Consider the following 14,445-nt stretch of genomic DNA (forward strand, 5'->3'; position numbering starts at 1 on the left):
GGATTGTTGTCTACTGATTAGTTTCCTATACATGGCACTGAGGTGAGATGTTTTTCTTGTCCCTGTACTGAATAATATGCATTTATAATTAATACTAAGTTGTTTAATAGTGTAAAAAAAAATACACTTACAATCCACCTCTTAACCTTACTTGTCTTTGCTCTGCACATTCACCACAATGATGTAAAAACTTCACACTAAAAATTTAAAAATATTATAAAATTGCTTTATTTCACCACGTTGCAAGACTCAGACAAGACTCCAATTCATTGTTACTGGAGCATCTCTGCGCTGGTTCATTACTCTTGTAGCCAAACACTGATTGATCAACAGCAGCTATTACAAACTATTATTAATCTTCCCTTCTTTGATTTGAGAACTACATAAAAACCAACCTCCCTCTTGTAAACGCAGCTACATCAGAGCCACACACACACACCACCATACATGTCATAAGAATTTAAGAATCAGTGTCAGTCCTCTATAAACTCTAAAGGAAACTGGTGAATGCACACATACAGTATAAAACTGAAAACACTAAAGTCTGTGATTCAAACAACAATGGTTTCCTATTAGAGGCCAGTTTTGGGCTCATTCAAAGTGTTCTGTGGTTAATAACATCTCTTTAGCTTTATAATCTACTCTGATACAGAGTTACTCAAACTTCTTCAGGTGGCTGTAGAGCGACTGGACGTACGTAAACACACACATGGGGTCTGGCTTGTCCCCCATCTCCATCATGTCCTCCACCTCGATCAGACGGAGGCAGTCGGCCTGCTCCCTGAAACGTAGAAGCATAGTCACGGGTGTGAAGATGAATAAACAGATTTATCTGTTTAAAACTGAAAGACAACAGAAATGCTGACATGAAGTTATCATTCAAAGTGCAGAACTCTTTCTGTTTGGGTTTGAGAAGTCTTTCGGTTCATATATGGGCTGTCAAAGTTAACACAACAATAACAACAAGTCAGTTTTAACGCCACTATGTTCTTTAACGCATTAACACAACTTGCGATTTTGAGGTTGTAGTGGGCTCAGTTTAAAAGCTAGAGTGAAGATACTGGTATCATATGAAACTAGAAAAACCTTAAGGATCCATTGGTACCAAACATGTCATACTATAGCTTGTCAAGAAGGAAAATAAATAATGCTCCAAACAGACATTTTTCGTTCATTATTTTGACATTTTTTGGGATATTTTTCAAACATTTTCCTGACTTTTTTTTAGGTCTCTTTCTGGATATTTTTGTCATTTTTCAGACATTTTTTTGACTTTTAAAAAAAATATTTTCCGAACATTTTTCAGAATTTTTGGGATATTTTTCTGACATTTTTTCAGACATTTTTCGGATATTCTTTAAAGAGTTAAGATACTTGTATCATATGAAACTAGAAAAACCGAAAGAATCCATTCATACCAACATGTTCTACTATAGCTTGTCAAAAAGGAAGATAAATAATGCTCCAAACAGACAGTTTTCAAAAATTATTCTAACATTTTTGGGATATTTTTCGGAATTTTTCGGACATTTTTTTGACTTTGTTATTTTTAATTTTCAAATATTTGTCGACATTTTTCAGAATGTTTTTGATATTTTTTTGATATTTTTCTGACTTTCTTTCGGTCTTTTTCTGTATATTTTTTGGACATTTTTTTTACTTTTTTATTTTTATTTTTCGAATATTTGTTGACATTTTTCAGAATGTTTTGGATATTTTTCAGAAATTTTTCAAAAAATTTTCGGACTTTTTTTCTGACATTTTTGCGGATATTCTTTAAAGCGTGAAAGAGTGAAGATACTGGTATCATATGACACTACAAAACCTAAGACATTTTTCAGACATTATTCTGATAATTTTGGGATATTTTTCGGAATTTTTTTCTAACATTTATCTGACATTTTTTCTGACACTTTTCTGAAATCTTTCTGACTTTTTTTGGTCTTTTTCTGGATATTTCTTGGACATTTTTTTAATATTTTTTCGAACATTTTATTTTACATTTTTTAAACTATTTTTCGGACTTTTTTTTTCTGAAATTTTTCGGATATTCTTTAAAGCGTAAAAGAGTGAAGATACTGGTATCATATGAAACTAATCCATTGGTACCAACCATGTCATGCTAGCTTGTCAGGAAGGAGGTTAAATAACGCTCCAAACTTACACTCAATTTTGGCGAGAAAAAACTGTCATGGCCATTTTCAAAGGGGTCCCGTGACCTCTGACCTCAAGATATGAAATGGGTTGCTTTCTTGGGAGAGAGTTAGATGAGAGATTTGATATCACTCATATATCTGTGCTTAGCTTAGCACAAAAACTGGGAACAGGTGGGAACAGCTAGCCCGGCTCTGTGCGAACGTAATAAAATCCTCCTACTAGCTCCTCTAAAGCTCACTACTTAACACGTTATATTTATCTACATATAGACTGTATTAAAAGACGTCTGAGGGATCGCCTAACCGAGCATAAATATGTTATTAGAATTAGGAATTGCCCCATCATGGCTAGACACTTCAGTGAGTGTCAAGCCCTAGCACCTTTTGAACTTATTTTAAAACATCACCGAGGTTAGAATACCTCTAATTTTAGTGCTTCAGTGTAATCAGACTACGCTCACTCACTCACAGCCTCACTCAGTCAGTGTTATCCAGCTTACTCTGCGGTGGTGAAGGCCAGCTGCAGGTTGTGTTTGCGCTTAGTCGCGTCCAGCGTGTTGTAATCAAAGTCCAGAGGGAAGAAGGAGTGAACCAGAGCACAGAAAGCCATCCCGTCACTCCAGCTGGACGAGAAGTTCTGGATATCGATGTTCTGAGAGAGAGATGGTGACGCGTTAAACACATTAAATCTTTCATGTATCTTATTTTCATGCAGTTATTGAGCTGCACTTATTTTGTATTTCTCGATAAAATAGCAGTCCAGTGTGAGATAAGAGAGAAGCGTCTTAAAGCTAATATAGATATATATATACATTATTACAGTATATATACATAGCAACGGTCTGTTATACATAGCAACGGTCTGTTACACATAGCAACGGTCTGTTACACATAGCAACAGTCTGTATTACATAGCAACGGTCTGTTATACATAGCAACGGATAGAAACGGTCTGTTATACATAGCAACGGTCTGTTACACATAGCAACGGTCTGTTACACATAGCAACGGTCTGTTACACATAGCAACAGTCTGTATTACATAGCAACAGTCTGTATTACATAGCAACGTTCTGTTATACATAGCAACGGTCTGTTATACATAGCAACGGATAGCAACGGTCTGTTATACATAGCAACGGTCTGTTAGACATAGCAACGGATAGCAACGTCTGTTATACATAGCAACGGTCTGTTAGACATAGCAACGGTCTGTTATACATACATAGCAAAGGTCTGTTACACATCGTAACGGTCTGTTACACATAGCAACTGTCTGTTACACATAGCAACGGTCTGTTATACATAGCAAAGGTCTGTTACACATCGCAACGGTCTGTTAGAAATAGCAACGGTCTGTTACACAGAGCAACGGTTTGTTACACATAGCAATGGTCTGTTACACATAGCAACGGTCTGTTATACATAGCAACTGTCTGTTACATATAGTAACGGTCTGTACACATAGCAACGGTCTGTTACACATAGCAACGGTCTGTTATACATAGCAACGGTCTGTTATACATAGCAACTGTCTGTTACATATAGTAACGGTCTGTACACATAGCAACGGTCTGTTACACATAGCAACGGTCTGTTATACATAGCAACGGTCTGTTACACATAGCAACAGTCTGTATTACATAGCAACGGTCTGTTACACATAGCAGTGGTCTGTTATACATAGCAACGGTCTGTTACACATAGCAACAGTCTGTTACACATAGCAATGGTCTGTTACACATAGCAACAGTCTGTTACACATAGCAACGATCTGTTACACATAGCAACAGTCTGTTACACATAGCAACGATCTGTTACACATAGCAATGGTCTGTTACACATAGCAACAGTCTGTTACACATAGCAACGATCTGTTACACATAGCAACAGTCTGTTACACATAGCAACGATCTGTTACACATAGCAACGGTCTGTTTTACATTGTGTTAACGATCTGTTATAAAGAAATTAGAATCAAGTATTCAACAAAGCCGTGTAATAAAGAATGTTAATTGGTGAATATGCGTACAGTATGATATGATTGATTGAAGAGTCATACCTGATAGCCAATGGTTTTTGAGCGGCACCACTCCAGCAGAATCTGTTTTATGCCGCTGGCGCTGGACGCCCCAAAACTCTGAGCGCGCTTCAGTTTAGGTTTGGAGTCTTTTGGTCTGCTCAGAAGAAATACAACTATGACGACACGGCATTGATAGATATGGATTAAGAGGAAATGGAGAGTATTTTAAATACACTTACTTTATAGGCTCAGAGTTCATCCTCTCAAAGAGAGCTCGCTTGGCCTGAGCCCCGTTGGAGCGTGAAAGCGTTTGTGATTTCATCAAATCCTCTTTAAACTCAACGCCCCCGACCTTGTTCGCTTTCCTGTGGAGAAACAGTGGATACATTTACATTTGGACTGTCAATAGGCTGTAAATGTACAAAACACCACATCCATCTAAAAGCAATCAACAGTGAGTTTTGCTTCATGTTACAAAACACGACTCACGGTCATGACTTACTTGTCCAAACTAGGTGAGAAACCAGATTTTATGATTGATTTGGAGGGAAGCAATTTTTCTGCAGAGACAGAAAGTCAGAGTGAACAAGAGAGATGGCATGACATATATTAAAAAGAGACAAAAACAAACAAAAAAATAAATAAAACAACAACAACAAATGCGTACTGTTATAAACAGGACCAATGAGGGTTTCCTATGTTTTACCTGCAGGCTGAGGAAAGCTCACACTTCTCTTCAGACTGGGACTGGGTGTCTTGAGAATCGGCACTGAATAGATGAGGTGAGACAAAAACAACAAAATGTAGGAAAACAGAAAAGAAAGAAATCTTTATTTGAGAGACAGATCCCCGGTTGAACTCACCTCTCTTAAAGGGGTATTCTCCAGGTTTTAATGTAGAGTCCTGTGATGCTGAAAGACTTGAGGACGAAGCTGTTACAGCAGAAGTCTCAGAGCTGCTTTTGGTCACCGCTGTCTGAGAATGACGGACCAAACCCTGAGATACAGAGACTGACTGCTCCTGGGATACCTGGGATACCTGGGAAACCTGTGATACCTTGGAAACCTGGGATACCTGGGACACCTGGGAAACCTGGGATACCTGGGATACCTGGGATACCTGGGACACCTGGGAAACCTGGGATACCTGGGACATCAGCTCCTTTGTTCCAGCCATACCTGCACAAGTGAAGATGGAATAGAAGAATCAGGAATAAATGGAGTGAAAATACAAGCCTGAAAGTAAAAATGTTGTAACTAAAGTAAAAACAATCACAAAGAGACACAAAATGACCACAAAGAGACACAAAACGACCACAAAGAGACACAGAACGACTACAAAGAGTCACAAAACAAACACAAAGAGACACAAAACAACCACAAAGAGACACAAAACAATCACTAAGAGACACAAAACGACCACAAAGAGACACAAAACGACTACAAAGAGACACAAAACAACCACAAAGAGACACAAAACAACCACAAAGAGACACAAAACAATCACTAAGAGACACAAAATGACCGCAAAGAGACACAAAACGACTACAAAGAGACACAAAACAGCCACAAAGAGACACAAAACGACTACAAAGAGACACAAAACAGCCACAAAGAGGCACAAAACGACTACAAAGAGACAAAAAATGACCACAAAGACACAAAATGACCACAAAAAGACACAAAACAACCACAAAGAGACACAAAACAATCACTAAGAGACACAAAACAATCACTAAGAGACACAAAACGACCGCAAAGAGACACAAAACGACTACAAAGAGACACAAAACAGCCACAAAGAGGCACAAAACGACTACAAAGAGACAAAAAATTACCACAAAGACACAAAATAACCACAAAGAGACACAAAACAACCACAAAGAGACACAAAACAATCACTAAGAGACACAAAACAGCCACAAAGAGGCACAAACGACTACAAAGATACACAGAACAACTACAAAGAGACAAAGTGACCATTAACAGACACAAAACGACCACAAAGAGACACAACATGACCACTAAGTGACACAAAAAAAAGACTACAAAGAGACACGAATGACCACAAAGAACTCAAAACAACTACAAAGAGATACAGAACGACTACAAAGTGACCATTAACAGACACAAAACGACCACAAAGAGACACAAAATGACTACAAAGAAACACAAAACCACAGAGAGACGTGTAACGACTACACTTGAGTAAACGTACAACATTCTACCACTACTACATACTACCACAGGTGTTGCTATGGTGTTCTAAGTAGTTAAAAAATCCAAATCCCATTATTGCATCTCCATAGTCTGTAGTGTTATTATGTAAATGAGCCACTAACTGGCCTCTTATATTCACCTGTTGGAGCCTCCGCTGTAGGAAGACCGGCTGCTTTAGGCACCGATGCTGGAGACTGGGCAGGTTTGGTGGCGACCAGACCTTCTGGACTGGGTTTGGTTGTCATGGCAGTGACAGGGAGATGGGGCCGGGGTTCACCAGCGTCTGAAAAACAGAGAATCTGAATAGTTGAGATTTTGAGTAATGAGTTTGGTTACACTGACAGAACAGATTCAGACAGAGACAGATATAGGCTTCTCTCTCACCACATTTAGCAGCAGACTCTACTGGTTTTACTAGATTTTCTCTTGTTGCTCTGGCTGCTGAGGCAGCAGACAGAGGGATGATTGGAGCTTCGGAGCTGGGTCTCATCACTGCAGTGAGGGGCTGATGGGGTTTGGTCAGAAGACCTGGTTCTTCATGGTCTGGAAGGAAAGAAGATCCACTGAATACATTCATTAAAACAGACCAAAACGATCAGGTATGAACGCACCCTTAAACTCGTTCCGATAAAGCCGCCTAAACTTGTAAAACATGTGGAGGAATCAACTGACCAGGCATGTTGGTGGTTTCCACGGTCAACTGAAGAGAGTTAGTTATGGAAGAAGACTCTGTGCTTGACTTCGTGATGGTGCTGAGGGTCAGGTGGCGGCTTTCTGAGGAGACAAACATAACCGAAGGTGAAGTCAGCTCATCAGGTTACCTGTGTGGAACTCACTCAGATTACCAGCCTACCTGGGTTCCCGTTCTCTTGTGCTTTCGTGGCAACATTCTTCTCTCCTTTTGCATCAGCGCCCTTCAGTAAAGACAAGAAACATACAATTATATTAGTTATCTTTTCAGGAATAAAACTGTTACATCCACAAACTGGTAGAGGGCCCTCTATCTATCCATAGCCTGATGTGATATCCACTTATGAAGACTTATGAACACTTACTGTATGTCAATAACGCGTTAACCCAAATTTGTTTTAACGCCACTAATTTCTTTAACGCATTAACACAACTTGTAATTTTTAAGTTTGTAATGGACTCAGTTTTAAAGCTAATAGCTTGTCGAGGAGGAGGATTAGAATATTGCTCCAAACTGGCCATTTTTCTAACATTTTTCATACTTTGTTTCTTTTTTAGATTTTTTTTACTTTTTTTCTGATATATTTTCTGATATTTTTTAGACTTTTTCCAGACTTGTTTTCTGATATTTGTTTTTAGATTTTTCGGATTTTTTTGCAGACTTTTTTCGGATATCTTTGAGAAATTTTTCGGACTTTTTTTTCAGACATTTTGGATATTTTTCTGACATTTTTCGGACATTGTTCAGACTTTTTTTCTGACATTTTTTCTGATATTTTTCAAACTTTTTTTCAGACATTTTTCTGATATTTTTCAGACATTTTTTGGACATTTTTCAGACTTTTTTTCTGACATTTTTCTGATATTTTTCAGAATTATTTGACATTTCTCAGATTTTTTTCTGACATTTATTTTTTTTATTTTTTCAGAATTCATTTCTCAGATTTTTCTGATATTTTTTAGACTTTTTTCAGATATTTTTTTAGAAATCTTTTTCACTTTTTTTTCGGATATTTTTCAGACATTTTTTTGACATTTTCAGACTTTTTTATGACATTTTTTTGATATTTTTGAAACATTTTTCCTACATTGTTTGGATTTTTTTCCAGACATTTTTCTGACATTTTTTGACATTTCAGACACTTTACATGCTTTTATCGGACATTCTTTAAAGCTAGAGCTAAAAATCTTGACCAGACAACAGACAAGACACCTTATCTATCAAAACTAGGGCTGTCAGTCGATTAAAATATTTAATCGCGATTAATCATAAAATAATCCCACATCTATCTGTTCAAAATGTACCGTAAAAGGGAGATTTGTCAAGTATTTAATACTCTTATCAACATGGGAGTGGGCTTTATTATTGGAAATCAATTAACAACACAAAACAATGATAAATATTGTTCAGAAATCCTCACAGGTACTGCATTTCACCTTTAAGAAGCTGAAATCAGAGAATTTTGACCCTTTTTTCCTAGGAAATGAGTCAAACCGTTTAATCAATTATCAAAATAGTTGGTGATTTATTAATCAATTAATCGTTGTAGCTGTAATTTCCTTTGCCAGCCGTTACCTCAGGAAGGTAAATAAGTTGTGTAAGACATGCCGCTAACTGTGTCTGTGTCTATTTATACATTTGTCTCAGCAACATCACTCACACTGATTGTTCTTTTGTCTGTCAGACTGCTGTGGAGCTAAAATTAATTTCAGGCCTTTATCCTCAGTGGTAAATCTGTGTGTGTGAGTGGGTGTGGGTGTGTGTGTGCTCACTTCTCTGAAAGTGTGATCTTCAGCTGTTAACAGCTGAAAGCTTCTCCTTTAATGACAGCTGTGTGGCCAACAAACCCATGTTCCCACCGAGAAGCTATTTTAGATTTTGCAATCAGTCTCTTTGCAAGAGTTTCCGCTGCACTCTTCTTACATCCCAATATAGCCCCAAATGGATGCTTTGGAAATCGGGGAGTTATAGCCGGAGCAGTTTGAGTATATCAGCTTGGCCTGTATTTGCCCCTTCTCTAACCCCCCCCCCCCCACCCCCACTGCCTTTTGTTTTCCAGAGACACACAGTGGTCTGGCAGCCACGCAATAGAGCCATATCAGCCCGCCCGTCAACTGGTCGTCAGGAGGGGGATTAGCACCACGGTGATCTGGGGGCTCCACAATAGCTCCTGTAGGATATCACAGTCCGACTGTCTGACCCCGTAAATCCTTTCAACCTCTGCTGGCCTGAGCTCCACATCACTTCTTAGAAACATGCAAACATTCTTTGGTTGGGTACTGACAAACACACACCATTGACTGATAATCCTGACTGTTAAAGCCACAATGAAATGAAACTAGGGCTGTCAATCGATTCAGATATTTAATCGGGATTAATCGCATGATTTAATGACAATTAATTGCAAATTAATCCCGTTTTTTATCTGTTAAAAATGTATCTTAAAGGGAGATTTGTAAAGTATTTAATACTCTTATCAACATGGGAGTGGGCAAATATGCTGCTTTATGTAAATGTACGTATATATTAATTACTGGAAATCAATTAACAACACAAAACAATGACAGATATTGTCCAGAAACCCTCACAGGTACTGCATTTAACATAAAACAATATGCTCAAATCATAACATGGCAAACTGCAGCCAAACAGGCAACAACAGCTGTCAGTGTGTCAGTGTGCTGACTTGACTATGACTTGCCCCAAACTGCATGTTATTATCATAAAGTGGGCATGTCTGTAAAGGGGAGACTCGTGGCTACCCATAGAACCCATTTTCATTCACATATCTGGAGGTCAGAGGTCAAGGGACCCCTTTGAAAATGGCCGACAGTTTTTCCTTGACAAAATTTAGCGCAAGTTTGAAGCGTTATTTAGCCTCCTTCCCGACAAGCTAGTATGACATGAAGACAGTCTCTCCTCGAAGGCATTCATGGCGAGACTGGAGAAGTTTCAGTCATGTCTACTTTTTCACTCGCGCTTGTCAGATTGTCGGCTTTGGAAAGTTACAAAAGTTGTTGGACACAACTAGGGATGCACCGATACCACTTTTTTTCAGACCGAGTACAAGTACAAGTACTTACATTTGCGTACTCCATTTGAGTACGAGTATGTCTCTAGGCCAAAAGACCCTCATTAACAGCCAGCTGGAGAGTCCCGCATATGAGGCGGTGCGCCGCGACCAGCTGTAGGTTGGCTTGGAAAGGCTCGGGGCGGAGGTTGCTTGCGGCCGCAGCTTTACAGCGCTCTCCGCCCGGACCTCGCCGCACCGTGGACAAAGGGCTCGCTGCACCCTCTCTCCCCGCCGGGGACGCCCCTCTGCTCCCGGTGCGACTGTCGACCGGGGCGGACTGTCCTCAGTGCGCCCCGACCGCGTCGTGCCGCCAGATCGGGGCCCGGCTCACGTAAAAGGCGCCAGGGGTCTGCAGCGATGTTGGCAACCTACCCGACCCGTCTTGAAACACGCACCAAGGAGTCTAACGCACGCACGAGTCAGAGGGTGCAAGCAAAACCCCGTGGCGCAATGAAAGCGAGGGCCGGTGCGCGCTGGCTGAGGTGGAATCCCGTTGTATCGGAGCCATTTTGCAAGTACAAATACGAGTACATGAGCACAGTAACGGACCCGATACTGGTATCGGTATCGGTGCATCCCTAGACACAAGAATTGCAAACTGAAGCGATGTGGTTCCTCAACAAAAAAAACACCCACTATTTTTCATTACCACATTTTTGCACTCCACTATATGTTTTTTCCTTGTAAATTTATGACTTTATAATCTCGCAAATTTGTGATTTTTTATTTTTGACTTTAGGCCCTGTCTTCACGTATATCCTCTACGTTTTGGCCTCTCGTCCACACGCAAACAGAGGTTGGGGTCACAAAAACGGATATTTTTGAAAACGCTTACTGAAGTGCAGATTTTTAAAAACTCAGTTTACTTTGGAATATTACCCCCCTCTCTCAGCTCCGTAATTATTATTATTTTACCTACAAAGGCCTTAAAACACCGTCGTACAAATTTGAACCGATAGAGCAGAGTATTGAGTGATGAATCAGAGGGCTATCTTGGTACTGGGGGGTTGAAGTGTGGTACGTCACGACGGGTCGGAGAGGACCAGGTGATTTCAGCGGAGAGGAATGCTCGCAGGGTATTCGTTTTCGACAGGACAGCTGGTTCTTCCTCTCAGGGTGTCGGCGGGGGGTATTATTGACCGGGACGTAGACGCAATTCAACTTTCCGTTAGGAGATTTGAGACCCGGATTGGCTGGGAAACAAGATTCCTGAGCGATTAGGGGACGGGGATTTATTTTGTACCTGACGTCATAAGAACAGAATATGTGTAACTGCAAGCACTGGTAGAAGCATGATGTGTAATATACTGGTCCCCGACTGTGGATCTGAATTCACTTTCAACATGAACTAAGCCGGTATGGGCTCCAAAGAGCTGCAGCTCAGTCCCAAATCACAGACCCCAAAATACATGTGCCCTTTGGAGGACCTGCTGTCCTGGGGGGGGGGGGGGGGGGGGGGTGTACATGTTAGTGTGTAAGCATGTGTGTGTAGTGGGGTTGGGTCAATGTAAGGATAGCACCCTGTAATGGTAATGGTTATATTTGAATATTCAAGGTTTATAATGCTTATAATGGTTTATAATGCTAATTAATTGAAAATAATGATATGATATAATGATATATATTAGTGGCGTTAACACAAATCCACAAATTTCTTTAATGCATTGTAACAGGCTTTTGGACATTTTTCGAACTTTTTTCAGACATTTTTTGGATATTTTTCTGACATTCTTTAAAGCTAGAATGAAGATACAGTCATCATATGAAACTAGAAAAACCTAAAGAATTCATTAAAAATAATCATGTCATACCAGCTTGTCACAAAGGAGGCTAAATAACGCTCCAAAGTTACACTAAATTTTGTAGAGCAAAAACTGTCATGGCCATTTTCAAAGGGGTCCCTTGACCTCTGACCTCAAGATATGTGAATGTAAATGGGTTCTATGCATACCCACGAGTCTCCCCTTTACAGACATGCCCACTTTATAATAATCACATGCAGTTTGGGGCAAGTCATAGTCAAGGCAGCACACTGACACACTGACAGCTGTTGGGCTGCAGTTTGCCATGTTATGATTTGAGCATATTGTTTTATGCTAAATGCAGTACCTGTGAGGGTTTCTGGACAAGCTTTGTCATTGTTTTGTGTTGTTAATTGTTTTCCAATAATAAATATATACATACGTTTACATAAAACAGCATATTTGCCCACTCCCATGTTGATTAGAGTATTTAATACTTGACAAATCTCCCTTTAAGGTACATTTTGAACAGATAAAGAATGTAATATTTGAATCGATTGACAGCCCTACTGCAATATTCTTTATTCTGTAAACTGTAAAAGAACTCACGTTACTTTCAGCATGTCTCTTTGCTCTCCATGGAGGAGGAGCTGGGGTGTTGCAGGGAGCAGCAGCAGCAGCAGCAGCAGCAGCAGCAGCAGCATGGCTCGATCCTCCAGTTGATCCTGATGTTTCACAGTATGTGGATGTAGACTGGCTGCTCTCTGAGTAAACCAGACCTCTCTGCTCTCCTTCTGCCTGTCCATTCTCTACACTTTCCTTCACCTTCACTTCAGCAGCACTCCTCTCCAGCTTTACCCCGGCGAGACCCTCCACCAGGCGGCCGAGGGCCTCCAGCTTGGCCCTGAGCTGCAGGTTCTCCTCCTGCAGCCTGGTCACGGCCTCGGCCAGGGGTCCGTTGGAGATGCTCAGCACCTCGATCTTCTGCTCTATGCGCTGCTTGAAAGCACTTACGTCCACGTGCATCTCCCTCACGGCTGAATGCAACGTGGACCTAAACTCAACAAGAGCCTCACTCACCATTGCCTCCTGAGCACCATGTGCGACTTCATCCATGGTAGTGACCCTCACCACCCCTGAGATTCAAGTCTTTTGAGTACTGGGGTGGTCGGTACGGAGCTCAGGAGTCTTTCTTTAGTTCGTTCTCTGATTCCTTAAAATGAAATGTTCTGAGTGGTGTTCCATGCCAATATTTCAGCCAAGATGCAAAAGGTTTTTTTAAAGGATGACTTGTTGCAGCACGACCCCTCGGCGGCGACTCATTAAAGTCCCATCAAGCTCCATTGAGGACTTCTCTCAATGTGCGTATTCTCTTACTCCCTCCTCTCATCTGGTCAAAGCAAGAGCAGTTGTTATTTATAAGCGGTGGAAAACTCACGCACAATGTCATCTTGGGAATAGAGATTACGTACAGCTCAGGCAGATCGGGTTCTCGGTGCATGCAGGAACTGAGGAATGATCGAACTAACCTTTCAGAGGGATCCAGTTGAAGTGGTGTTGGTGCGTCTACTAACTGTGTGTTTCCTAGATACTTACCCCTGCTGCCCCCAGTGTTGTCAAAGCTATCTATATGTCTCCTACGCTGGGGAGCAACAGGTTTGTGTCTGTATTTTGGGACAAAAAGTGGGTGGGGAAAGGTCAGATGGGGAGGAGGGGCCGGGATTATTCAGATGTTTTTGTCTATTTGCTGCTGGTTAAACTGTGGTACTATACAGCGTGGCAGCAGATTCCTGGAGTTCCATTTCAACACATATTATGGACACTTCATTTTACAGGTCCGCAAATTGCATGGTAATTAGGTGATAATTAGCAAGTAACCTATTTGAAATTTCTTTGGAATTACTGACAAATCATCCCAATATTTACCTCAAAATTGATCGAAAATTACTATATTATACACTATTTAATAATTATATGCTAAAATAGAATATAATGGTTAAAATAGGGTCCTTAGGCGTGAGAAGCGGCTGCTCTTCATCAGAGGTGGAAAACCAAAATCAATAGAAATGGGAAAAAGTGGAATATAATTATTAAATAATGTTTATAATAGATATAAAATAATAATAATAATAAAAGTCCAGAGTCAAGTCCCAAGTCAAGACAGCCGAACAAAGTAATTTTTGATACATTTTGAGGTAAATATTGGGGTAATTTGGTTACCTGCTAATTATCACTGAAATTTGCGGACCTGTAAAATGAAGTGTTACCCAGTTTTCTTCTGAAAGGGACTTAAACAAGAGGAAGACCAGATGAGTAACAAGGGAGAAAACCTAATATTTTATTTATTTTTTAGAAATTACTCCAGTGTTTAGATTAAAGACACAGAATGAGTTTAGGTACTATACTTTTTAGGTTAATTTTAGGTTTAATTTGAAATATATATATATATATATATATATATAAAATGTATATATAAATATATATAAAAAATATATATATATAAAAATATATATACATATATATAAATAAAATATATTTATAT

At 39.8% G+C, this 14,445-nt stretch overlaps 1 protein-coding gene across 2 annotated transcripts; it reads right to left on the reverse strand.

Moving 5' to 3' along the window:
* Positions 1-210: 210 nt before the first annotated feature.
* Positions 211-13,547, reverse strand: LOC141753027 (uncharacterized). 2 transcript variants are annotated; one of them, XM_074611332.1, is made up of 13 exons: positions 13,433-13,547; positions 12,513-13,293; positions 7,251-7,311; positions 7,070-7,171; positions 6,782-6,940; positions 6,537-6,680; positions 5,042-5,356; positions 4,885-4,947; positions 4,681-4,738; positions 4,418-4,543; positions 4,218-4,332; positions 2,657-2,808; positions 211-781 (listed from the first exon to the last, which is right to left on the reverse strand). In XM_074611332.1, the coding sequence occupies exons 2-13, from the start codon at positions 13,017-13,019 to the stop codon at positions 655-657; spliced, it is 1,929 nt and encodes a 642-aa protein (XP_074467433.1). In that variant the 5' UTR covers positions 13,020-13,293; positions 13,433-13,547; the 3' UTR covers positions 211-654. The 2 variants fall into 2 exon arrangements, with proteins under 2 accessions (XP_074467433.1, XP_074467434.1); XM_074611333.1 differs by lacking the exon at positions 13,433-13,547 and having other exon boundaries at positions 5,042-5,207; positions 5,244-5,356.
* Positions 13,548-14,445: the final 898 nt, after the last annotated feature.

Source organism: Sebastes fasciatus, chromosome 16 (assembly GCF_043250625.1).
Source record: "Sebastes fasciatus isolate fSebFas1 chromosome 16, fSebFas1.pri, whole genome shotgun sequence".
NCBI classification, from domain to species: Eukaryota; Metazoa; Chordata; class Actinopteri; order Perciformes; family Sebastidae; genus Sebastes; species Sebastes fasciatus.